Source organism: Botryllus schlosseri, chromosome 10, assembly GCF_051294905.1.
Source record: "Botryllus schlosseri isolate E-star chromosome 10, Bs_hap1, whole genome shotgun sequence".
NCBI classification, from domain to species: Eukaryota; Metazoa; Chordata; class Ascidiacea; order Stolidobranchia; family Styelidae; genus Botryllus; species Botryllus schlosseri.
This window is the reverse complement of record NC_137245.1, coordinates 25472634-25498738: the sequence shown is the minus strand read 5'-3', so window position 1 is coordinate 25498738 and position 26105 is coordinate 25472634. Positions and strand designations below refer to the sequence as shown.

Below are 26105 nucleotides of genomic sequence, written 5' to 3'. Positions count from 1 at the left end.
ACCTTGTTCAAATGTTGTAATATATTTGACTAGTGCTCTAAGTGCTTTAATTTGCAGCTTACATCAACCCGTTATAAGAGAGGTGTGTGTATTGTATGTATACGGCATAAATCTATAACACCAAGATATCGCAGTGGCGGCTCGTCCCACCAGGAAACTGGAACATTGTCCCGCTTGTCGTTCTGTGCGATGACAATCATTTACTATTTGTAGACGAGGAGAATTCAAGGTCGACAGTACAATTAAGCGATATTTAACATATTAGTAGAATCTAGCACATCGGTTCTCATCCGGGGTTCCGCAGACCCCCCCCCTGAGGGTCAACGAAGCATTTTCAGGGGGTCCGCGAAACCTCTAAATTTTACAGAATGATTGATAGTCTAATTTGTATTTTTTTTTTGTAAATTAGGGAAATCACGACGCAGTTTTGCTTCAGTACTGGTAAAACCGCAGGACTCACATCAACAGAATGTCCGTCTGAGATGAAATATCCTACTGTGCAATATCATTTTAATTGCTAAATTGCCAATAGCATCCTGATACAAACATATTGCCATTGAGAAATGTTTTTGTAGTGGTAGCTCTATGGCGCCACTAGGGTGTGACGACATCGCAGGTGCTTCGGTGCTTGGTCGTCACTGAATACATGGCTGCTTGAGAACTCACGTCTCGTATATTAGACAGACCGTCAGGGAGGAGATAGCAGTTCGAGCGCTACTAGTGTCGATCGTGATGACCATCATGAGGCGGCGATAGTCCGACGGTCGCATCGGAACAGAACCGCACCTCGCAGATACATCGAGGAGTACTGATGTAGTTATAGGAGTAGTGTGTGTAAATATGTTGTGTTCTTCATTCACCTCTTGCCTGCCAATTGCTTCATACCTTTGTACCGCTAACTGCCTCAATTCGGATTGTTTATTGTCTTCATCCTGTGCTTGCGTTGTATATGTTTGTGCTGCATATAAGCATTTGTGCTTGTCCCAAGAAGGGAGATGTAGTGGTAGCTCTATGGCGCCACTAGGGTGTGACGACATCGCAGGTGCTTCGGTGCTTGGTCGTCACTGAATACATGGCTGCTTGAGAACTCACGTCTTGTATATTAGACAGACCGTCAGTCACGTTACTACAGTTTTGTTGGGGATTAGAGAAAAACAAAACGTTGTAGTAGTAAGGTCAATCCCGATGACTTGAAAATGTTTGCAGAAATCCTATGATAAACCGCTATTCCATAATATAGCCTATTCAAGATGGGCTGCTAGATAAAAATGACCCAACTGGACGTTATGTGCTCATTAAAAAATCTGTTTCTCAATTTTGGTGCCATATTTGTGGCTATTATACCCAAATGTGTCGTCGGAAGCATTACGCGTTATTATCACATTCACCACCACCAATTTCGTTGTGGAAATGGATTGAAGGCGCTCACTCGTTCATATCAAAATCGAAGGCGCGAATTTTCAAGACACAACGTTTTAAAAAAAATGCAGTTTCAGAGGTCACTTTTAAAGTCCACCCAATTTCAACGTAAACAGTATATGATGTTATTTTCAAGAAAAGTCATTTTGATGCTTCTTCATCACTAGTCTACATTTGATATTTGCACGAGACAGATGGCGATGGGTCCGTGACGGTCCAAAAGGGGTCCGCGAAGACAAAAAGTTTGAGAACCACATATCTAACATATAGCGAAGTCGCATTCCTTTCAGAACAACCATAACTGTCAAAATTGACATGACGGTTTTAACAGCAGATTACGTTGCAGAAAATTCAATGGAACCACTCGTAACAGGAGTAATGTCGAAAAGATGTCTCATTATAAATCTAAGTTTAAATTATTGAATTTAGGTGCATGCTTGAATTATTTCATGAGAGTTATAACGGAAACGTAGAAAATTTTAAAGTTTCGCAATTGAACCTTCGCTTCATATAGTTGAGATGCAGGGTCTAGCCAACCGCGCTGGTTAGATTTCAGGTCGCCGCAAACAAAATGTTAAGAAACACTGGTATGGATTTTTTATTACTGAAAAATCAATAAATCAGTCGTGACTGGGTAGCGGATAATAATGACTCCTGAAAATTACAAAAATAGGATGATCAGCGCTGCATATCGCGGAAAGTTATTATTCAAATGCTTCACCGTAAAATGCATCCCAAGAAGGGAGCAATGAAAGGTGGGAACTGAAAATTGTAGATTAATGTCCTGAACTGCCGACAATACTCAAACGTCATGATATCCAACGTATACGCATTTGCCCGTATAGATCCTGCGCTGTGCACAAGGAATATATCCGTATGAGAAGACCAATGTTTTGTCGGGATATGGTAGAAATGTACCGAAAATGATGCTCTCTTTCATCACCTCGTAGAGGTTCATGAGGATATATACAGAGATGGTTCAAGTAGATGAGGAAGTGACCCAAGTCGATAAAGTAATTTCAAAGGCATCAAAAGTTCTTCCAGTGGAAGTAGAACTCAAGGGTCCACCCGACATCAAATGATCCTTTCAAAATAGGCTGGTCGAATCGTCACAAGTTAATTGAAGGTGGGTAGTGTCGAAATTTCTGGGTGCATCTTCGCAGCTGATGCAAAATAACAAATGTAGCTATATGTACCGACCGATGTTCATTGTGCCTGTATTGTTCGACAATATATTCAGTTAGTGATGAGGGATATTGCACCCGGGTGTCATGATAATTTCAGGGATAGAAGTGATGCCAGCATCTATTATCAAGCTAATTTCTACTTGACGAAACTTGAAGCTTACAAAGTCAGCACTTTTACATTAACAGCTGAAAAGTGAAAGTATGATTAATATAAAATCATAACCACTTGAGTATTAAGCGCAAGTGGGCAGAACGTTATTGAGCACTCCGAAAACTTGGTAGTAATTCGTTATTGACTATACGTGAGAGTATGTAAACCTTATTCGGTTCTAAACATTAGGTGGACCAGGCGATTTTGCCTCCATTCCTTCGGTATTCGCATTCGAATATGACGGTGGTTGCATCGTTTGTGGAGGCGAACTGTTGACCTGCTGTGGCGAATTCTCCGTAAGAAGCGGATTGTTGCTTTGCGGATATCCCTGTGCTGGTACCTGTTGCATGTACGCCAGCATGACTTGACTGTTCGGAGCTTGCACATACTGCGGCTGTTGTGGGTACACTGTGTTGGGTTGAGTGGGAACGTACATAACCGAATGTGTCGATCTTGAATCTTTCTTGCAGCAAACTCCTCGGCAACAGAACGCGGCGTGAATGATTGTTATGATCCATGAGACGAAATTCAGCAGCGTTATGAGAACATGTATGGCGATTAATGCAGACGAATAATAAGACAGTCCGGCTGCAAAGCCAGATACGATGATGGACGAAAATGTGACACAAGCGGTGACAATCGCCACACTCTAAAAACTGGGCCCACCTTTTAAGGTGTTTCAAAAAAAAACCTTCAAAAGAGGAGGTAAATTTTCCCACCTTATTCCACCTGGTGGTTTCTTTCCCACCTCATCACAAGGTGGGCAACTTTCCCACCTCATCACAAGGTGGGCAACTTTCCGCCTTGCCCTATCCGGATTCCGCTTCATCCTACCCGGATATCCTCGAGGTACAGCATATATCCACACTTTAGGCCTCCACAAAACACTAAATCACCTTCATTCCAATGTCTTTATTTGCAAATTAGTCACGAATGTGATCCCATTTGGCATAAGCTCCAGTACTGATGTCTTTTACACCTGGCAAACGCGCCAGAAAAACTGACATGACAGTCAGAAACTGCATTTCATAGATCCAATGAATTTCTAGCATCACTGCAAATGCCTCATGGAAGCTCTCGATATTCTTCACCTTTTCAACATCAAACCAGACGGTCCACTCTTTCTGCATTGTATCGTAGCAAATTGTAGGACACGCGGATGTGGGTGTCTTGAAGAAATATATTATTATGTGAAAGAAGCATCAGGTCAAACATACACTTAACACACACACACACTACACACACACACACTAACACACATTGATGTTATTTCAGTAATCAGCTTATGAAATATACCGGCAGCAGGGCACTGCGGATCCCATTTTCAGTCAACATATGATATCAAATAGCAAATAGGCCAAGGTATATGCGGACTTGACCAGGTGGACGTGATGACCATTTTGAGTCATCAGCTAGTGTGAACAGTAACCTTCAGTAGAGTGGCTCTCAATTTTTTGTCGGTGCGGACTCCTCTTCTTAACCATCAAGGCAAGGCAACCGTGCAGACACCCCTAAAGTTTTAGTTCAAATCATGCTCAATAATAGTGCAACCGCCATCCACCTTTTGTCAATAGTCCTTTTTTTGCAAGTTGCAAAGGTACATCTTGGCGAGTTTGAAGTAGCTACCTCGGATAACTGCTGACATCTACTTTTTGAAACTACTCGAGTACTTTGCAGCCCTTCATTTCCTACTTCCACTTGAAGTAGCTTTGACGTGGATTTGAAATCACTACTTTTACACTGTACTAACCTTGAAATATCAGAAGTGATGCTTTACCCGAGCTAAGAAAATCACAGATTATATTACCATTCAGGTTAAAAATTTAAGAGGTCTGCAAACACCATAAAGATGTGCTTCACGGACACAGAGTTAGAACTGCGGGTTGTGGGACCGAGCTGAAAAGGGAGCATGATCTTGTAACACTGGTTTTAGGTTTTTTCCTCACTAAAAAAGGTTGAATACACCACATTGACAAAAATGTATTGATACTATAATTCAATAATTGATATTATAAAACGTAATTTTCAGTATTTAAAATCGTCTCCGAATCTCCACGACTCGACTACAGTTGAAGCTCAATTTTGTGCCAGTAGTGGAATAGTTTTTCCCATCCCAAATGTTAAGCAAACAGGTACTTATAATATTTATACAAATCCGTACCTGTTGAACCTGGAAGAAATTGCCACATCCTTCATGAAAAATTGTAGGTATAGAAACAATCCGGTCTAGATTTTGACATGCTGTAAAACAAAATATATTTTAAGTCCAAGTTGACCACTGAATACATACAGGTCAACATCAACTCATTACAATACAGCAGAGTGGAGTGCGTCAACGCGTCACGTCGTAATGACGGATTAGTATAGATTAAAAACAGTGCGAAAATTGATGCCGTGCAATTGCAACATGACTGAAGAACGCTTTATAGGCCTATATCATGTGAGGCAATTAATAGATGGAAATTACCTACTCAATACAAATATTTGAAGAGATCAATGCTTATGTCAAAATCAACAGCTTTATTACACCAAAGGTAATAGACATAATAGCAGAAAGAGAAAAACATACCAATCACAATCCATCATTTTGTCTTCGTGACATCGATGTCAGCTACTGCGCGTCATCCTATCAATCATATTTTAAACCAATTCTGCGTTGAGGGGAAATCATGCTCATCTCGTCTTCAGGGACAGAAGACGAAACCGTTTTCTGCAAAGCAGTTGAAATTTGAAATATGCAGTGAAACAGAATAAAATTTCATTAGGAGAATAAATTTGTGAAACCGAACCTCAAATCATTTTTTCAACAGGTGAAGCAGCAAAAATGAGCAGATTTAAATTTATAGGCTTTACTTTGCCTTGGTGAGCCAGTCGAACTTTTCATGCTACTAGTAGGGCTGGGCAAAATCGAGCACCTGAGTGATTCAATTCTGAATCACGTAATATGCTTCGAGTCGGGTCAAGTAATCAAGTATCACTCATTATGGCGTCATATCAGAATGTGAGATGTCAAAGTTAAAATATGTACCGTTCATGCCACCACCAAGAATTTAATGCCTTTTACCCATCACATATAAAATGCTTTGGTATTTTTCGACTTCACCAATTTCATTCGACTTGGTGACAATGCTGTTGGATGATCATGACTTCGGAAATATGCTACGTCCAGTAACCTTGGTAGCTTTGGTACTATAGGTTTCGTATGCTACGATACCGCCAATCAAGGTTTAAGGCTTCAACTGTGAAAATTAGTATCGAAACTATAATTCTCGGGTATAAATCAACTTTCAGTGGAGAGAAGCGTAATATCACTACCGGTACTCGAAAATATCGTATTTTACTACTCGACTCGAATCATAAGAATTAATATACTAGATTCAGAGGTTTGGGTACTCGAATCATTGTGCCCAGCCCCAGCTACAAGTGATAGTCACCCTGCCAGTCGCCTAATTGTGCTGCGTACACCAATTCCCTACTGGATCTACTATATAGCATGGTTTCATATTAGAAAATGACCATAAATTGCAGTTACTTTTAAAATTTTCAAACAATTATTTCAACTGAACTGAAACAAAGCTCACTCTGACTTAAGCATGTAAATTTGAAAAGGCAAGTTTGAAGCATGAAAATTCATTCATTGGTCCATTATCGTCTCACCTTCCATTTCTTCACGTGGCGTAATGTAATCTCCATTCTCCAATATGGCGGCCGATCGTCAGACAGTCGACAACGACAGGAACAGTTGAGCAACTATATACGGGTTTATGCTAGCGAGAAAAGAATGCGTTCATACGGCATTCCTCAACAGGAGGAAGCGGTTCATATTTAAAAACGTACAACTATTGCCTGTGTAGTAAGAATAAGCACAACTCATAAGAATTCGCTTCATAATGAACTTCAAGAGGAGAAGACATCCGCCGCCAACGCGGTCTCTTCGATCTGTCTGCTTCGAGGTTCGACCGCGGATTAATTAAAGCGTAACCGACATGGCTGATCATGATCAGTCAGCATGAGATATTAGAATCTTCGCTTTTTGTGTTCGACTTACTACTTAGTACACTAAATAAATATTATAACTATCATTATCAAGTACAGACTAGAAATTGACTGAATAGGATAGTAAGATGTAAGTCGAACCATAAGCAAATCGGTGTTTGTGAAACTCGATGGTTGAACGGGGTTTCCCTTGAGAACGTGGTTCCCGCGGAAACTCAGCTGACTTCACGGAATCGCCGCGCAAGTAACTGATGCGTTGCATTAACTTAGTATATATTATTTGATATTATTTTCGTAGTTAAATGCATTCATTGCTATGAATCAAGCCCAGGCTGGTTCCGGGAATATATGACAACGTTGAAACCGCTGATACCAGTCACGTCTTTGAAATGCGTAAGCAACATATTGAAGTTTCTGTGCACTGTGTGCAGTCCAGCGCGTGATTATGATATGAATGCTGAACGATGACGACGGCAGGTTCCTGCAAGTGAGCTGCGGAATTGTTGGTTTTCGAATTCAGTTGTTCGTCAGACATTGATTCTTATACTGCCAACCTTACGTCAGTTGTAGTATCATCGCATCGTGCTTTCACTTCCGCTTTTGCTACTGACCGCCTCGGCGGACGGACGTGTAATAAAGTCTCTTCAGCATTGTTGAATCGTGCGTGATCATGATAAACTACAGATGGAGGTCTTTTACAATTATGCATTCGCATTCAGATTCATTATCAGGTGATAAAAAATGTGGTTGAAGGCGAGATCGATAAGTCAGGCCAATGATATATATACAATGATTGGAAACTGCCACGCCCCTTAACGCTATAAGATAGTTTCCCGGCGAAATCAGTCCGTCGCGGGATATGCTTGAGTACAGAAACGGGATTGCGTATGTCGACTGTGGTGGGGTGCTGCGATCGGCCTTGCTGGCATACTAATTCACTGATTTTCCCCAATCGGTTTAGTTTTTGTTGGTTTCTTGAGCATAGTGAGGCAGTGCTGCATAATAGGATGTAGTACAACTTTTAACAATGCACATTTATCAAAGTACAGACTAGCTGCGAGGCATTTTAGCATCAGTTGCAACCATGCATGTACGACACAGCCTAAAGAATTTATAGATACTGTGGGTGAGCGTCAATATAGATGTGCAGAACCTGGAAGGATTGTTGAAAGAGGATTTGAAATTTTTCTGGCAGCATTTACGTCACCTGATTTTTTAAAAGAGAAGGGTTGATTACGATAATTGTGTGAGCAACTAAGTTGTTTTAGATAGTATATATTGTAATATTGTGAGGCCGAATTCACCAAGGGCCGAGTTAACTGGCAACTATTGTACCAATATAGCGATTGTACCTTCATAATATAAAATCGGAACTAACCGAAAACTATCATTGTACTGATTGCTAAAATGCTAACATATATAACTTTTTACTTGATCAGGCCGTTGAATCCACATCAATGATGAGAATCGGCATTGTTCCAAAGAATATACCATCGGCAAAACAATGCACTAGAACAGTGGTTCCCAACGTGGGCGATTTGGCGGTCTAGGGGGGGCGAAAATGGCGAAGGGGGGAAAATGGACAAAGGAGGCGATGGGGGGGGGGGCGAAAATAGCGAAGGGGGCGATAGGGGGGCAATGACGAGTTAAGACGGCTATGTTGGAGTCAAGTCAGAGAAATAACCTTTTTTTTTTATTTTTAGTCATCCCACGAAAATTCAGTTGCAAAAGTGGAAAATTCGACATGGAACGGAAAAGTTGACCTTTTTTTTTTTTTAGTCAACCCGCCGGTGATTACTGTTTGTATACCGGTTTTTCGGTTCACAAAATTTGGGGGGCGATGATCGGCGTTGAGCTTGAAAAGTGGGCGATGAGTCGAAAAAGGTTGGGAACCACTGCACTAGAATGACATTTAGGATAATCACTCCATAGTTAGTATTGTTCACATCGACCTGGCGTGATATGTCGTACTTCTCTCAATAGTTGAATCTTTCACACCGGGGTGTCCGAAAACATCTACCAATGCCCATTTATTCAAAATATACCTGGTAAACGTTTTGGCACTTCTTTGATATGAACTACCTGTTGTGAGGTGTTCCCCATGAATTGCCTGTAAACCTTGAAAATTAACATGGAGTACTCGTTAAGATTGATAGCTGGAAGGATTGTACAAAATAGATGATTTATGCATTTGCGAGCAACATTCTATGGTGTCTTATTCATTGAAAGGTTAGGAAATGATTTTGTAACCTTCGTCATTGTATAGTGTGTACGTCTATGGTTTTTTATGTATAACCTTCATATCTTTTCGCCATTTGCATCACGCTTTATGACCTGAGCATGAGCATCAACTTGCATTGTATGTGCTGCTACCCAGGTTATTTTTCCAGCAATGTAACTCCACAATCATCCAATGCAAAATCTCTCTTGAATATGCACATTGCTCATATATATTGCATATGCGGCAGTACGGAAAATACTTGACGGATTGAATAAATAACTTGATTTCAATTGTAGTTGACTGGCAAAACTGTGACATAACAAATTCCCATTCTGTAAATGTCTAATGCATAAATTTTTTACAGGATCGTTAACATTTTTTTATAAATTATAGTCCATTCTAACTTTCAAGAAAAGATTGTTCGTGTATTGAAACAGCCGCAAAGCAACCCAACGCCGCGAGGAAATTGAAAAGGATTCAGGGATCTTAATAAAAGTGCAAATCATTATCTTGTGGGATTTCGGCACGCCAGGCCGTCCATGAGAAGCAACCATGTCATGTTCCACTTTGCTTCAGACATTGAGATATTTCCAAAGATTGTAGTCAAAATGAATAATACTTTGACGAATGGTGCCGGATTGGATTGATACTCATTGGATCGATTGATGCAGAGAAAAATAGTCTTGCTGAAAGAAAATACATATTATTCGAGTACGAGAGGTGAAGAGATGGACACTACAATGCAACCTGTGGATAATTTCGTGTGCCTTGTGAATATGACAACCAAGTTCAGCTACAACTGCCATTTAAAGCCATATTGCATTCCAGATAATATTGCTTCACTTGTACTAGCTGGAAAAAGATATGCCGCTACTGCAAAACTGAAGATATTCTTATGCCGCAGAAACAGCAACGAAATTCGTGAGCAGGGAAGCTTATCAAAGAGACAAGAAAACAACAACAATGATAAATTTGATACGGACATTTTTGACAACCATCGAGCAGACTACCTCATTATCACCAAGAGATTGAGTCTTGATCCGTTATTGGAATCATTTTTATCCTGATCAGGAAATCTGGCCGCACCTGCGATATGGTAATTTTCAAAGAATAATTGATTTCTAAAGAGGCTTGAAACATACTAGTGTTCAAATGCCATGGTACTTGATGCTTGAATGCCCTCCGATGTTCAACGTCATGTGAGATCGCTGCTCTACCATCCAACTGCTGTCCTGTTATTGTCATTAAGAGAGGATAAGAAAGCTCGAAAAAATAACATTTGAGAATATATATTTTTGTTACGTGACAAGAAACATTGACGTTATCAACTACTAGGCACAGTTATTCGATTGTTCATAATAGCACAGCACAGTTTCACAAATTACAACAAAAATAGATGCAGACAGTACATTTATCGAATGGCTTAAACCAGTGCTGGCCAACCTTTTTGGCCTAAGGGCCACATTTGATTGACGAACTTTTGTGCAGGCCACTAACCGCGCCAAGCGCGAAAATTTTTTGAAGTTCGTAGATCAATAATATTTTCACTTGACTGTATTGCGGGCCTGCTGTATATCGCTGGGCTAAGTTTGCAAGGACTGGGCTATTCGGCGCATGGACATATCGATATCGAAAGCTGTGACCAACATGCGCCAATCATGTCCTGCCTAGGTTACATGGTCGACGGTCTTACTGCGAGCGCAAACGCAAGGTCGCATATGTTGAACGACACTTTGTCTCGTAATCGCGAATATAGTTAGACTCAAGCTGATACATTAGGTGTTCTTCCATTTTCACAGAAGGGCAACAATATTGAAAACAAGAAATCGAGTGGCAACATATTGCGCTAAGCTTGTAGAAATTTTTACCTTTGATAAATCTATCGCAAATTATTCTGCTTTATTGTAGTGTACGAAGATATACCAATATGTGAATGACTGATGAATCTGTCAATGCGTCGGAACTGATATTCTAGTCATCACATCTCAAGTATTGCGGCCAGACTAATCAAATTTTGGTTGGCCTTGCAAGCTTAAAATCTGTGCAATCCATTATATTAGAAATTTCGGAAATTACCTCGCGGGCCACTCAAAACCTTCTCGCGGGCCACATGTGGCCCGCGGGCCACGGGTTGGCCGGCCCTGGCTTAAACATAGGTATATCTGATATTGTAATTTGCATAAACAAGAAAATCCCTTTTTGCTACATATTCACTTGACTTAAATGCTTTCCGTTGACTAGGATTTTGGTTCTTGTTATTCTGAATTTAGATGACAACAAGTCTGACATGATAACAAAAGTTGTTTATGCAGTTTTTAAGTGTTATAGTAAATGAAATATCCATACCCTGTATAAAATTTTCAATGATATTATGGTGTTGGTATCCTCATTGAAATTTAGACACGACTAGTATCAGAGCATTTAGGAGTCCATGAAGAGGTGAGGTATTTAAGCTGTTCAAAATCCTGCTTCTGTAATACCCATGCGATGACACATTGTTATGATGCTCGGATTCGATCAACTTCTTCCATGATCACCTCGACCGTTGAGGGCATAGATGGTGATGTGGAGATGGAGATTTGTTGAGTGAAGGGGATTGTTGGATAGTCTCTATCCCGTCCCATTCTTCGAAGTCACCATCTTGCAAGTCAACTATGACTGTAAGAGTTGACAAACTGGACTGGACATGGACAACATCACAATTTAATGACTATACAAAGTATATGCTGTGAACAATCATTTATAGATCATTGGCTGTGCACAAGTCTATCAAACCTGACATGGACAGTGGCAGGAACTTTCTACCAGTGTTGGGATCAAGTCACTACCTTCGAGTCACGAGTCATCTCGAGTCATTGCATATTTTGACTCGAGTCAAGTCAAGTCAATCGATTTTCAACGGTGACTCGAGTCAAGTCAAGTCACTCATTTTTTGGAGGTGACTCGAGTCAAGTCGAGTCAAGTCAAGTCAAGTCACGAGTCAAGTCATAATTCAAGTCAAATTGAATTTTCGAAGTATGAGTGATGATTCAAAGTCATTACATTTTGGTGAAAGACAGATTAATTAATCATTTATCCTGATCAAATAACGAATATCAGTTAAATATACATGCAAAAGACGGTGTATCCGTCACGCACACGTAGAACTGCTAGCAAAGTATGTGAGTAACTGTACAGCTACATATTACAGTCAGTTCTTATCAGCCAAAATATAGGACCTAATACGAATCTTCGAGAAGTTGAAACAAATTGATATGGTACAATAGCCTGCACTACCCATCTACACATCCGTGAGAATATAAACGCACCCAATACATTCGTTCGATTTAAATCACACAAGAGGATTGGTAAATCTGAGCAATGGGCAACGTAAGCATTGAGCCGTCTAAGAAACAGAGACACATTGCTATTTAGAATAATTTTCTACTTTGCGGTCAATTTATTTGAGATCTAAGGATGGAGGAACCTTGTAATGTACAATCAGTGAATGACTGGTTGTTCTCACAAGTGAGACCGGCGTATCTCGAACAATCCGAACAGACACAAGATACAGTGATTTATTTGACACCACTTACTTAATGACTTGAAATTGACTCGTAAATTTTGCTCCGAGTCACAAGTCAATGCACATTTTTGAAGCTCCGAGTCAAGTCAAGTCAAGTCATTTTTCTAAAGTGACTCGAGTCAAGTCAAGTCATGCGAAAAAGTTGACTCGAGTCAGACTCGAGTCAAGTCATGACTCGAGTCATCCCAACACTGCTTTCTACCTATTGTGGGTCGCTCTTGCGCACACATACACTTATAAGATATACCATCATATCATGGTAAATTGTACCGTAGTTTGAAAAAGTAGGTTAAGACCAGGTTTTGCAGACGTTTCTTAGTCAATTGGATATTGAAATCTATTTGTTGAAGCAGAAAATGAACGGTCTGAAAAGTACTCGAGTAGTATGAAGAAATGAGTTAGACTTTACTTTGTATACATCTGTTAGTCAATTGTATACTGTATCTACAAGCTGCTGACGATTACTCCTGATATGTATCAAACAAAAATATTTTTATTTTTATTCAATTGTATATATGAGCATTCGGATCACAAGATGAATCTCCGTAACAAAGGAATAATGACTATTATTACTTCAAAAACGTGTTGCTTTTTGCGATATCCTCAAGTAGGTTTTGCCTACTTTCACAACTTCAGAAGGCCTGACTTCAGAGTCAGTTTTAGAACCTGCCTGAATTGACTTGAAAAAATTAGAAATGACTTCGTGACTTGATTAAAAATTTGACTTGAAGATAGTGACCTGATCCCAACTCTAGCTCGTACTATGAAGTATCCACCTTTATTTGATACTGCGAGACCACCTCCGATCATAGTGTTCATCACGTAGGCACACTGGTACATCAGTTTCGTCTGAATATTAAGTCATGCTACTGGTATTGGCCAAAACCTGTACAGTATGCACACATTTCACGTGCAAAATAGGTCTCGTTAAAAAACTTTTCACTACATTAACGCCAGTTCCAGAAGAAAGATTGCTGGCGAACCGTTTGTTTACATCGATTTCATTCCTGTAGTGAAGCATGACTCGCGACGCGCTCAAACGCAGAGCTCACTGGAGTTTCCAATCATTGTATATATATCATTGGTCAGGCTGTAGTCCTGTAATCTTGATCTGACTATGGTATTGATTCAGTATAAATTTTGTGTATATTGATTTGAATGTGGACATGTTTGATGATTGTCGGAGCTGTGCAGATATTCATAAATTATAAAAAATTACTGATTTCGAAAAACCTGGAAATTGAATTTAATTACACTGAAATTCCGGACATTTACGGACGTATGTAGCAACCCAAACATTAATAAATTTCCGTTGCATGACCAATCAGTCAAGCAGAACTCATCAACTTACGCGTACGTCATCTGACGCCATGTGTTCGGACTGCCGTTCCAAGTCATAGGGGGCTCGTTCCGCAGCATTTGTAATATATCACGGGTTTACCAAACACAACGTTACGACAGCTTTTCTATATTTGTTGATGACGACGCAGTATATGATCTCGCGCGAAAATACATCTTCCACCTCCCAAAACCCTCCTTATAAAGTGATCTATCGTATATCACTTTATAGGAGGGTTTTGGGAGGTGGAAGATCTATTGTCGGAGGTGGGAAACGTACTTCACCTTCTTCAGAGGTGTATAGCATGTTCCTACCACTCGTGAAAGGAGGAATTATCGTTTCCACCTCAATTTTAGCCAAAAACCCACCTTTATTTTTTACAGTGCATGATCATATTTGCGATGTACATGCATCTGGAAGGATTGGATTTGATGCGTACTGCCAAAATTCCCGTTACAACAATGAATATGCCTCCCCATATCCCTGGTGATGAGTCCGTATAACCTGTGAAGATGTATGGTCCATAATACCAGTAACCATAGTGGTTGTAACTATATTGATTCCGATACGTTGTAGCTGCCTGCGAGCTGGTAGCTAGAGGTATTATGGACAATAGAATCGACAATCCACCCATCACTATCTCCGCGATGCCAAATCCAAATATGGCGGTCTTGTTTGTTTGGTGGGGATCGCTCCGCGGGCGTGGGGCTGTTACCAATCCTTGTCCTTGTGGAGCCGGCGTTGCTGACACTATCATGCTGGTCGCTGGTTGACAGTTATTACAGCCAGTCGTAGGCTGAGGTGCCATTTGAACAAATGTTGGTTGTTGAAAAGCTGCCGAAGTTGCCATCATTTGATAACCTATTCTTCTAGCCCGGAGGAAGGTGGTACTAAATTTATTTACAACTGAAACATAAACAAAGGTGTCTGGAATCGATTATGTAGGCCTATATAACACCTAGAGGTAGCCCGGGTGGTGCTATTATGATAACCTTGGTCATAATTCATCTGTTCGCGTTTTCACGATAACCACCCCGTGGAAGAGATTCAGAAATAGCAGAATTGTAATGAACTATCGGCCTTTTTGATGGAATAGGCAGCACCGTAACTGTCGCACCCCATGCCCCCCCCCCCAATTGCTTCTCCTCTCGGATTTTCCTTTAGACCCATCCTCAGAAGAGGCTCGGAGGCCATTGCTCACATGGTAGGATATATTTGCTACTGAGGCCACAGTCAATGCAGGACTTGCCTCTTCTCCTTTCTCATGGAGACGTCGCCCGCTTGGGCATTCCGCAACAGTATTCATGATCAACCGATTGGGCGTCGTTAGCGAAACTCCCCGGCCCACTGACGGCTACCCGGTACCCGCCATACATTTATGAAGAGCATGGATGTTATTTTGCCATTTTATCGATTTTGCGCACGTCACCGCCCGCACACCTCGTTACGTCGTACGCCAAGCATATCTTGTATGTACCCTTGTACACTTCATAGTTCAAGGAATAATCAAGCCCCAGGAGGCTGGGATGCCACCACGCAGTCTCACATGTATTTGCTATTAAGGGAGCAGTCAAAGCCCGACTGTGTCTTTACCAGAGGTGGTTAAAGTAGTCAAGAAAGCTACTCAAGTAGAAGTAGAAGTAGCGGCGAAAAAATCTACTCAAGTACGAGTAGAAGTACTTCTCCCGTAAGCCACCTAAAACTACTCGAAGTAGAAGTAGAATTGACTGACTTTAAATCTACTGAAGTAAGTAAGTAGTTTTGAAAATAGTCTTAATTCGTTCGCACGGACTGTCAAAAGCTGCAAATTGAGCTATGCGGAAAATGCAGAGAGCTTGATTCGTATTGATGCATATCCCAGGAGGTATCAATATATTCGCATCATGGGATGCAAATTATAGTATTGATATGAAAATGCGAAACTAACCCTTGTTTACTAGAAAACCCCGTCTTAGAGAATATCATGATATGGCGCCCTACCCCATATTATAAGGTCTCAAGTTTAGGCGAAGAGCAATACGGAGATGTTGTATCGGATGCGGTTTCAACACTTTGCGCGATTAGTATACATTAATTACAAATATTGTGGATCGTAAAATTTATATTTAGTACAGCCTTATTTTCGTAAAATAGAGGCACTAACACTTGCTTTTATGTTTCAACATGTATGTTCTGCAGACAAAAGAACTGAAAGTAATTAGAACTCAAGTATGATACTCCGAATAGAAAGTGAAATATAAATACCACTTCTAAAAAGCGGAAAATATATTCCATGTCTTTTGTCCATAAAGCTTCAAAAGTGATCTGCTAAAACAGGTATAACGTTAAGAAAAAGCCGCATTTCCAGATTAGCAGGACACGTCATGGGCTGCTAGATTCCGATGTGATAGGTAATTGCTAGATTGCGAAAGGGTAGTTTCAAATTTTATGTTGGGCCATATTTACTGTCGTGGTGAAATATTTGATATGGGCGACAGCGGTGTGAGCGGAATCAACCAATCCGGTACCTAAATAATATTTTTTGATACTTTCGTGAAAACATATTTCCCACTCCATATAACTATACTGTTCGCGAAGCGCAACCAAATTTCTGGGCTCCTTGCTCTTGAGCTACTCTCTCATTTAGCCAGACAGCATTGTTGCGTCACACTGCCAATCTCCTCAACAATGAATAATTTGGGGCTGATTATGGGCGAAATAAAATTTATATTTTCGCAAGCAGTACATCGTCATCTTTCGATTGATACCCGGTTCATCAAATTCAATGCTCGGCAAGCCGGTCAAAATTCACTGTCAATTTGCCTTTGATTAAATGTAAAGTATGACGTGAACCAATTTCATTGAGCCGTGTGATTTGCTTGACACCATATAGGACACTATGGTGTGAACGTCTGAAACGTTCAGGTTCGTGGGAACGCGAACCTTTTTGAAAGGTTCTGTGTGAACGCGAACGTCAACTTATGACGTCCGGTGACGTCATATTGCTAATTCCAACCCTACATTTCAGTGAAGTGATATGCCTATATTAATGTACAGGTACACGCTAGCGACGACTCGGGCCACATTATATGCCACAATGCTGAAGTAAATGCTGACTTGCAGGGGAATATAAGATTACGTCTTAACGGTCTAGGCGAGACCAGACAATGTATTCGGCGTCTGAATATTTATTGTTGCTGCATTGATATTGAGCAGAGTGTAAAACGGTTTCTATACTTTCTATATACTCTACTACCCCATTAACAGTAGCCTACACCCCAATCGCAGGGATTTCGTTTTTATGACACAATTAACATATCAGATCAAGATGGATTCCGTAGGCTAAGCCTGCTAGATAGATCCTTTACATCAGACAACGATGTATTCTCTACATCATTTTCATCGATTGGTTGAATAAGCATCTACCTATAACTGACTACCTAGTACCTACATCAGTGGTTCCTAACCTTGCCTCCAGCGCCCCCCATGGGGCGCCGGCGATTTTGAAGGGGGCGGAAACGCTCAGGGGGCGATATGGAGGGCGCTGAAGAAAAATGACTTCGCAGTAGATCAGTGGTTCTCAACCTTTTTGGCTTCGCGGACCCCTTTTTACCGTCACGGACCCTCGCGGACCCCCTCAAGTTTTAGTTCAATTTTAGCTCTATTGTGGTGCAACCTTCGTCTGTCTTGTGCAAATATGAGCTGTAGGCTCGTGATAAACAGCAAAATCATGATTTGTCTTGAAAATAAAATCATACTATTCATGTAGAAATTTGTAGACTTTTATTATTTCAAAGCTAATTTTGCTGCTGTATTTCTTGAAGTAGCCTACGTGGTCGTGACTTGGAAATCCGCGTCTTCGTTTTGATATGAACGAGGAGTGACGGAAACCATTTCCGCAAAGATAGATGGAGGCTAAGGCAGTAATAACGCATAACGCTTCCGACGATACTTTTGGTGTGATCGCAACATTTATGGCACCAAAATGAAGAAACATATATTTTATAAACATATCACGTCCAGCATCTAGCGCAGGGACGGGCAACATACGGACCACGGGCCGCATTCGGCCCGCAGAGAGTTTCTACCGTCAAAGTGGAACCCTATTCTAATAGTAGCCTATAGACAAATTTTATGCGCCAAATAATGGAACCAAGTTTTCCAACCTGAGAAAGACTGTCATGAAACGTCTTGTTCTGTTCGGGTTCACATATATATTGACGAGCAAACATTTTCGACCATGAACAATTGAACAATAACAAGACAAGGCTGCATACCAATATAACTGGTGATATCAATTTCAGGGCTGGAGCGTAACGCTTTGATAGCAACGAAACAATCATTGTTCATCAAAAAATCAGCATTGTCGATAGGGCATCTACAATAGGAATGCGCTAAATCTGATAGCCGAGATTTAAGAGCAGGTATACCATCGTCCGATTTATGACGAGTGTCAGCCGAAAATATTCGGGTTCATTTCAATATGAATATACTATTCAATTGTATATCGAAGTTCTGTACCTCCAAGAAGCTGTTCAATGAGTGGTTATGTATGTCACAGGATAAAATGGATTTCATGGCGAGGTTTCAATCCCTGCATTGTGACAAATTAGGGAAATACTTCGGAACTTTTTATTTCAAACGACTGTTCACTAATTTGATGAGACTGACAACTTCAAGTCAAGAAGACATTACGAAGCCACCCTGGTTGACGTTACTATCTCCATATTTCTATTTTGTCAACAAACCCCAACAAAACTTCTCTAAACAGCAATATGTTTGTATCAGCAGGTTATTGGAAAATTGGCAATGAAAATGAATTTCCACACTACGACAGTTTATGTCAGACGATTATTATGATGATGAGTCATGAGGTTTTAGCAGTTGTGGTGCGAAACTGCCTCATGCTTTTTCAAATTAAAAAAATTAATAAAAATTACGTTATCAACCATTTTAAAATTTTTGAGGTCTCGCGGACCCCCTGAAATTGCTTGGCGGACCCCTAGGGGTCCGCGGACCCCCGGTTGAGAACCACTGCAGTAGATGATGTAGCAGTAGGACATATCCTTAATTGAGTATTCAGAGCAAATTAACATTCCACAAAACATTTCAAATCCCGAAATTTTTGGTCGCGCTACGCGATGATGTTTGCTATGTTTTCATAAATGTAGTGGGTTATTATGATTCATGTAAAACGAATTGCGCGTACTTTTAGATCGCCAATTTCTCGACAAAACACTGCCGTCACGCTTACTATAGTAAGGTAAGTAACCCTATAGGGTTATTTTCAACAACATGTTTCGAATTAGGTATTATATCCCGCAGCACACAGCGCGTGAAAATCGAAGAAGGAGGCACTGTATATTACTTTTGAGCGTGAGAGCCCCTTGTACATGAAACAAGCTTTGAAGCTTTGTTCACGAAATGAATAACTAAATATATTTGTATTTGAGATCTACAAAATGAAATCGTCAGAATATTTCTTCATCGTCGTCGTATCATAAAAGATGATACTATTTAGTGTTGTAGTTCACAACCTCACATGAACGTTATATAATATGAGTTTCTTTGTTTGGAATACATTCATGTTGGAATTAATAACTGGGTGCAGTGCGAAATTCAATGTGAGCAGATATATGCATCCCATTCTCAGTTGACTTGCTTATAGTCACACAAAGCACTAAAACAAAACCCAATATCCAATACCATTAATTTCTCCGTATTGCCAACCCCACAGGACAAATAACATCCATCAGAGAAAATTTATTTCCAGAGAAGAAATACCAATTTTGAATGGTGTACTTACTTCAGTTTAATACGTTTATGCGTTCATGATATTTTGACGATGTAGCGGACAAGAGGTAACAAAATAACAACATGTAACGAATTAATTGTACCAACGGCCACCCCCGAATATGTTCAATTATTAATTACGTGGCCTTTATTTTCCAATACAAATGCTCACTCAGCGCTACTGGTCAATCTGATTACTTGGGCTGAGAGGATAAAAAGTGTATAGCGACATATGTATGGAATTATCACCTATTCATTCATGCATTATAGCAAATTTTGGCGCCTAGGGTGACCAGGCCATACAAACTTTGCTGATCATCGAAATCACGCAACGGGGTTCTTGGCGGCGAAGCCCTCAGAAGTTTGGTTTATCACGCTATGGGTGCGCACTGCGCAAGACAATCCTTTTTGGGGGGGGGGCTGACGAAGTGCTGTTACAGCCCTCCCATTTACCCATTGTCTTTATTACAGTCCTTACAATATGAGGTGGGGGGGGCGCTGGGGCACGGTAATTTTTGAAAGGGGGCGCTAGACGAAAAAAGGTTAAGAACCACTGACCTACATGTAGCATATTTCGCTCTTGATGTTGTGTGGGGGTCAAGTTCATAGCTGAGAGTCACTAAATATTCACAAACGGAATGCTGGACATTTCGAGCAAACTTCTGTAACAAAGCAAGTAAAATTTTTGAGATTGGCAAGGTGCATGCTCGTTTAGTGTTGATTTTTTTATGCTGTCAGCGCCATGCATAGACTGGTCCACATTTGAAATGCAAAGAATTTCAACGAAAGATGTTATATTGACGTGGCAAATGTTAATAGATGAAAAGGGTTTACAGAGCAGAACCTACCAAGGTTCGTTTTTGAAGGTGAACCTCTAAATTTCTGAGGTTCACACACAGAACGCGAACGTGAACCTCGCGTTCACACCATCCCTACTAGAAACTCGCAACGATTCCCTTCGATATGCTAACAAAACCGTTACCAGTGCTTCGCTACTGTCCTGGGAGGTAGCATCCGGCGACATTGTAAGCTAGACTATTAGTTCGATAACAAAATAGTCATTAAATGATCTGAACTAATATAGACTGCAGTATGTACTTCGATTGTAAGTTCGCACTTATTCTGTGGCGCTGATCACGCACATACATTATAGCGGTTCCAGCGCCACCAGCTTCCCTGAACGCTTCAACGAGACAGAGCTACCCGAGGAAATGAATCGCACAGTCATATCATGTACTATATACGAGTCGCCAGAATAGGAAACGTGACGTGGGTGGAGGTTGGTTGGTTGGTGGCTGATGGCATGGTAGGTTTATGTTCCTGGCGATGAACTGCGTTCATGATTCTATTTCTAGCGAATTTCCTCTTAACGCCCAGCGCTGTCAAGAATCAAAAACAGGATTTGCATACAGATATCACTGAATATGACAAATTGAAGAGTTGGTGCTCTGCTAATTCTCAGACGTGATACGTCATACACTCATAGCGAATAGAATGTGTATTTCCACCCGTGTACCACCCCTGATATACGAATGTGAATATACGCCCGTGGCACATGAAGCCAGAACCTATCTCAGATATACATCGCGGTATAAATGGAGTACAACATTTAAACACAAATTATGCATGCGAATAGGAACGTAGGAATGTATGCATTGTAGGTAGGTAGACACATAGGATTTATGACCACGATATGATTATGAGCTAGGTTCCGTTTTCGCGTAGCACCCTTTTCGGTCCCTTGAGTGTACACGAGAATAGAACTTAACTCATAATTGTATCGCGGTTATAAATCCTGCATCCCTACGTGCAAGCGTTATTTGGATCAAAATGTTTCGTATAATTTATAATGTGGTGCAAGTCTGACGTAGGTTGTGGTTTTTTGTACCACTGGTGTATACTGTATATTCACTCGAGTGAAAATACTTTGCTTTAGTTCCGTCGAATTGTATCCTCTCAGATGCAGGTGGGCAGCATTTTCGACTCGATGTGCAGCACCATGGGCTTTCCGTTGCTTTACAATCCAAATCAGGATAGCAGTGCTCCGATTAGTAATCATTGCTTGTACACTACAGAGCCTTGCAGTTGAACTGCAGCAATGGGGCTTGTTCCCAGAGTCACAGACAGCAGATGAGTTACAAGGCTTGTTTTCCATATCGTAGGGTTCATTTGAGCAACACTTGGGATTATTTCAGCACCTAGGCTTGACAGTAGTTATGCGTGAATCGTCGGATGAACAAGTTTCATTGGTATATGTGAAGTAGGATGGCATTTATAACAAAAATATATTTAAAGCAAACATGTTCAAAACAAGATCCTTGTATAAACATGTTTTTTAAGCCATGACGTCACAAATATTCAATTATGACGTCATAATGCATTGGTATTGACAATTGAAGATATATAGCTCCTTTGACGAAATAGGCCCATAAACCCCTGTCATATACGGACCAAAATATCTTCAACTGAGACTACATCGTCTTGCAGCATTTTCACGGTCGGCGGTCATCATCATCTGAACATTCATTCCGTACCAATCATCTATATCTCCGTACGAAAACCGTTGAGCAGACTATTTCAAGGGTATTAACCATTCCGTATCGTATACGTCGGCTATGTTGGGTGTAAATCGTCCGTAGGCTCATACTACATGTTCTTTGGAAAGTATTTACACAATTATGGCATAATTATACAACTTTTAAAAAAAACCAATCTCGTTTTTTTTTTCAAAAAGATCTTTGTTTTGAACAAAGCGGTTTAAACAACCATTTGTTTTAAATGCAACCCTAATGTGGAGTTTGTGCAACAACCTACATGGATGAGATGTTTTGCGCTTACTGACGGTATAGTTTAATGTTCGTAAACGTGAGCACTCGCGCTGACCTGATCTTTTAACCAGAAATACTTTTGGGGGGATTAGGTTATACGCCAAGTCGAATATGTGCAATACGTATTTTCTTACCATTCCTCCTCCCTATATTACACATTCATGTACACTGTATACCAGACTTGGACAAACAAATTGAAAATTTTCAGCTTTTCCGAATTAGACTAGAATTTAAAGTATAGTAATAGTTATATTTTTTCAAATTAGATTAGAATTAGAATTATAGGTGCAGTTTTTTCAAAAATCGATTAGAATTAGAATTACTGCAGTGGCGAAAACGAGGTCTATAGGTATAGGAGGCGATAGCAGCAGTCTGGTAGGCTACTGTGTATATATATGCAGCAAGGTCGCTTATAAAATCTCCTGAGAATAGTTCTATTCGTACTACCACGCACACTCTAAGCATGTCACTGCTTCAAAAATGATAATTACTTATCGCAACTTATCCTCGTATATATAGCACGTTTATACTTACACAAAAGTATCAGATCGACCCTAAGTTTTCATGGTTTTCATTCGACCTTATCGTGTGTTCATCGCTTCGCCTCCAGACATAAAATTTACTGACTGCACCAAATATTTTAGCTTACATAACATTTTCAGCTGGGCTGCTATATCTGCCACCGGGATCACATTCGTTTTGGAAATTAGCATTGCATTTTATGATTCAAAATACATAGCATGACAATTCGGCATAGCAATTTATGCGATCGCAACGAGTTGACCAGCGTAATCTGTAATATAATTTGCGAGTTTCGCGAACAATGGGCATTACTTTTGTGGTGTGCGTTCCTGCTCTCTTGCTCCTGACCTGCGGTATCGCTCTTCCAGGCGGCACTATTGCTTTACAATGCCAAACTCCGTCACAATGCACAATTCGAGACTGTTTTTAGGGTGTTTCAGGTCCATGTGCAGAATAAAATGTCCGTAATCTGCTACCAGGCCAGGCAGCTTTCAATTGGCATCCGTTTTATCGCAAATTTCGACTTCAGAAAGTCAGTAGAAATATTGCCGAAATTGCCTTTGACAGAATGGGGAGAATGATATAAACCAAATGCAGTGAGCCGTTTGATTTCGTTGGTGTTCTCACCATTGTGGGACACTATGGTTGAACTGCCTATATTGAACTCCCACTAGCGGTGACTAACAATATAATACATGCATTTCACTTATTGTTTTTGCTAACAACGCTACATCGGATTTTGCATATTGTTATACCGTATATGACATTTGTATGACCGTAAATTATTTCATGACAGATATAACGGACCTAAGAAAACTTTCGTAAATGCACCTTTGCTACAAATAGTTGAGTAGCCGGGATGTGAGGTCTCCACGCCCGCGCTGGTGCAATCTGAGATCGCGACAAGAAAAGGTTAAGATACACAGGTATGGATTTTTTTATTACTGAAAAATCAATAAATCAGTTTTGACTGCGAAGTGGATATCATTAACGCCTAAAAACTACAGACATAGGATAATCACTGCAGCATAGGCTATCTCGGAAAGTTTACATTCTAATACTTTACCGCAAAATTACGGAAAACGCATCCCAAGAAGGGAGCTATGAAAGGAGGGAACTAAAAATTGTGGATTACTGACGTGAACTATACCGACAATACTCAAACGGATTCACATTTGCGTGTGTGGTGTGGATCCAGCGCTGTGCGCTAGGAATACATCCGTACCAGGATACACCTATGTTTTAACATGCTATGAATTTAACAGAAGTAATGCTCTATATGTATGACAACGCATAGGATCAACAGTATATATACGAAGATGGTCAAAGCAGATCAGTGGTTCTCATGCCCACCCCCACCCCTTTCATGATGATGAAAAAATTCATGTCCCCCTATCGTCATATCACAAAATGCAGCCAGAATGCTGGCAATCCCAATGGATTGTTTGATGGTAAAAAACGGAAAATATATTTCATGTCTTTTGTCCAGAAATTTTCAGCGTTGGTCTGCTAAAAACAGGTCTAATGCTCAAAAAAGTCAGAGTCCACTCCTCCAGATTAGGACACGCCATGGGCTGCTAGATTACGATATGATAGGTTATTGCTAGATTGCGAAACGGTAGCTTCAAACGTTATGATGGGACATATTTAGAGTGATTTCATATGGGCGACAATGCGGTGTGAAAGGAACCACACAACCCGATATACCTAAATTACATTCACCGATACTTTCGTGAAAACATAATTGTCACTCCATAGCTACTTTGCGCGAAGACCGGCTAAAATTCTGGGCGTTACTTAAGTTTTATGAAAATTAAATGTTGGTACTACGTCATAAACAGCCCCGAAATTCCTTAGGCTATCTTTCTGATTGGAGGATTAAACTATTTCTACGTGACAAACTTAAAAGAGCGAAAATTAAGTAACTAGATCACAAAATATTACGAAGTAGAAGTAGAAGTACCCGAAATTTGATTTACTTGAGTAAGTACCGCAAGTAGCGGAAAACTACTTGAGTACTTCGAAAAAGTAGAAGTACTTCGTTACTGACCACCTCTGGTCATATTTGCATCATTTAGTCGCGCTATTATCTATCTTCTGGTCTTTAGGTCCTTTCCAGTCGGAGCCATAGCCAATAAGTGACAGGACCATCAATGTTGGTACGATGACATGGCCTGTTGATGAAATAATGAGGCCACCCCTGTATCATACAAGTCGGTTTGATGTCACATTAAGGTTCGTCTGTCACTAGATTTGACTAGAAAGCTGCAAAGCTCGTGGTAAAGCGGCAAAGGTGGTCGTTGCTCCAGATATATTGAAATCGCTTACACGTAGGCTGCCAGACGAACTAAAAGAGCTAAACATAATTTCAAATTCGCATTTTGACACAGTGCTCAGTATTTTCCCCGGCGGGTCTCATTCCTCAAGCGGCCAGCGCTGGTCATTTCGGCGACTGGACAGTGTTCAACGCTCTGGCCAACATGCGGCAGTTATTTAATTTCAAGGTTTTATCGCCGCCAGCCATTTTGGCAGCGCACATACCGTGCGGAATCGTATGTGGCCCGAAATATAATATCTAGGTCGCGACCCTAGCTTGAAAATGTCCAGCGTCGAAATGTCCGTTCACATAATAGTCGCGCTCTCGCAGGTTGCACAGAGCACACTCCTAGATTAAAGTAGCCAAACGATTTCATGCGATACTAGGTTGGCGTTCTTTCATAATTGCTAATACTGTTGGACTCATTTTTGTACATGCCGCAGTATGCATAGTAGAAAAATAGTTTCAATATATTTTGGGGGTTCCCTTCCTCTTAACGCCCATAGCGCTGTCAAGAATCGAAAACAGGATTTGCAGTACGGATATCACTGAAAATAAGAAATTGAACAGCCGGTGCTGGGCTAATTCTCATTTGTGATATACGTCATGAAAGTATCGGCAACCCTTGTCTTTTGCTGTTGATTGGTACCTTATGAAAATTCGGAGAACTGGTTGACGAATGCTCGAAGCTTCTCTGTATCACCACGGGAACAGAATTCATCTTCGACAATGATAGCTATTAGCTATTTCTAGGGTCCTTTATTCTTTGGTAGGAGGCTGAAGATGCT

General features: G+C 40.5%; 2 protein-coding genes and 1 long non-coding RNA gene across 9 annotated transcripts in view; 1 reads left to right on the top strand and 2 right to left on the bottom strand.

Annotated features, from left to right (window-relative positions):
* Nucleotides 1–26105, top strand: part of LOC145447973 (uncharacterized) — a 389824-nt gene that overhangs the window by 212606 nt on the left and 151113 nt on the right. The window lies entirely within an intron of this gene.
* Nucleotides 1278–6738, bottom strand: LOC145447608 (uncharacterized). The gene is made up of 4 exons (XR_013917660.1): nucleotides 6415–6738; nucleotides 5327–5467; nucleotides 4919–4998; nucleotides 1278–3926 (listed from the first exon to the last, which is right to left on the bottom strand). It is a non-coding gene; the product is annotated as an uncharacterized LOC145447608 (long non-coding RNA).
* Nucleotides 9163–14824, bottom strand: LOC145447605 (uncharacterized). 6 transcript variants are annotated; one of them, XR_013917659.1, is made up of 4 exons: nucleotides 14247–14824; nucleotides 10117–10206; nucleotides 9985–10060; nucleotides 9163–9660 (listed from the first exon to the last, which is right to left on the bottom strand). XR_013917659.1 is itself a non-coding variant. In XM_080325849.1 (4 exons), the coding sequence occupies exons 1-4, from the start codon at nucleotides 13377–13379 to the stop codon at nucleotides 9480–9482; spliced, it is 411 nt and encodes a 136-aa protein (XP_080181975.1). In that variant the 5' UTR covers nucleotides 13380–14049; the 3' UTR covers nucleotides 9163–9479. The 6 variants fall into 6 exon arrangements, 1 of the variants encoding a protein (XP_080181975.1); XR_013917658.1 differs by lacking the exon at nucleotides 14247–14824 and adding an exon at nucleotides 11321–13267; XM_080325849.1 differs by lacking the exon at nucleotides 14247–14824 and adding an exon at nucleotides 13316–14049.

Bases quoted from the DNA above. Each gene is read 5' to 3' on its own strand.
- LOC145447605 (XM_080325849.1), bottom strand. From the start codon at position 13,379: ATGTACCAGTGTGCCTACGTGATGAACACTATGATCGGAGGTGGTCTC. The intron at 10,207-13,315 runs GTGGATACTTCA...TGACAATAACAG, and splicing joins TCTCGCAGTATCAAATAAAG to GACAGCAGTTGGATGGTAGA. The intron at 9,661-9,984 runs GTAGTCTGCTCG...ATTTTCTTTCAG, and splicing joins AATCTCTTGGTGATAATGAG to CAAGACTATTTTTCTCTGCA.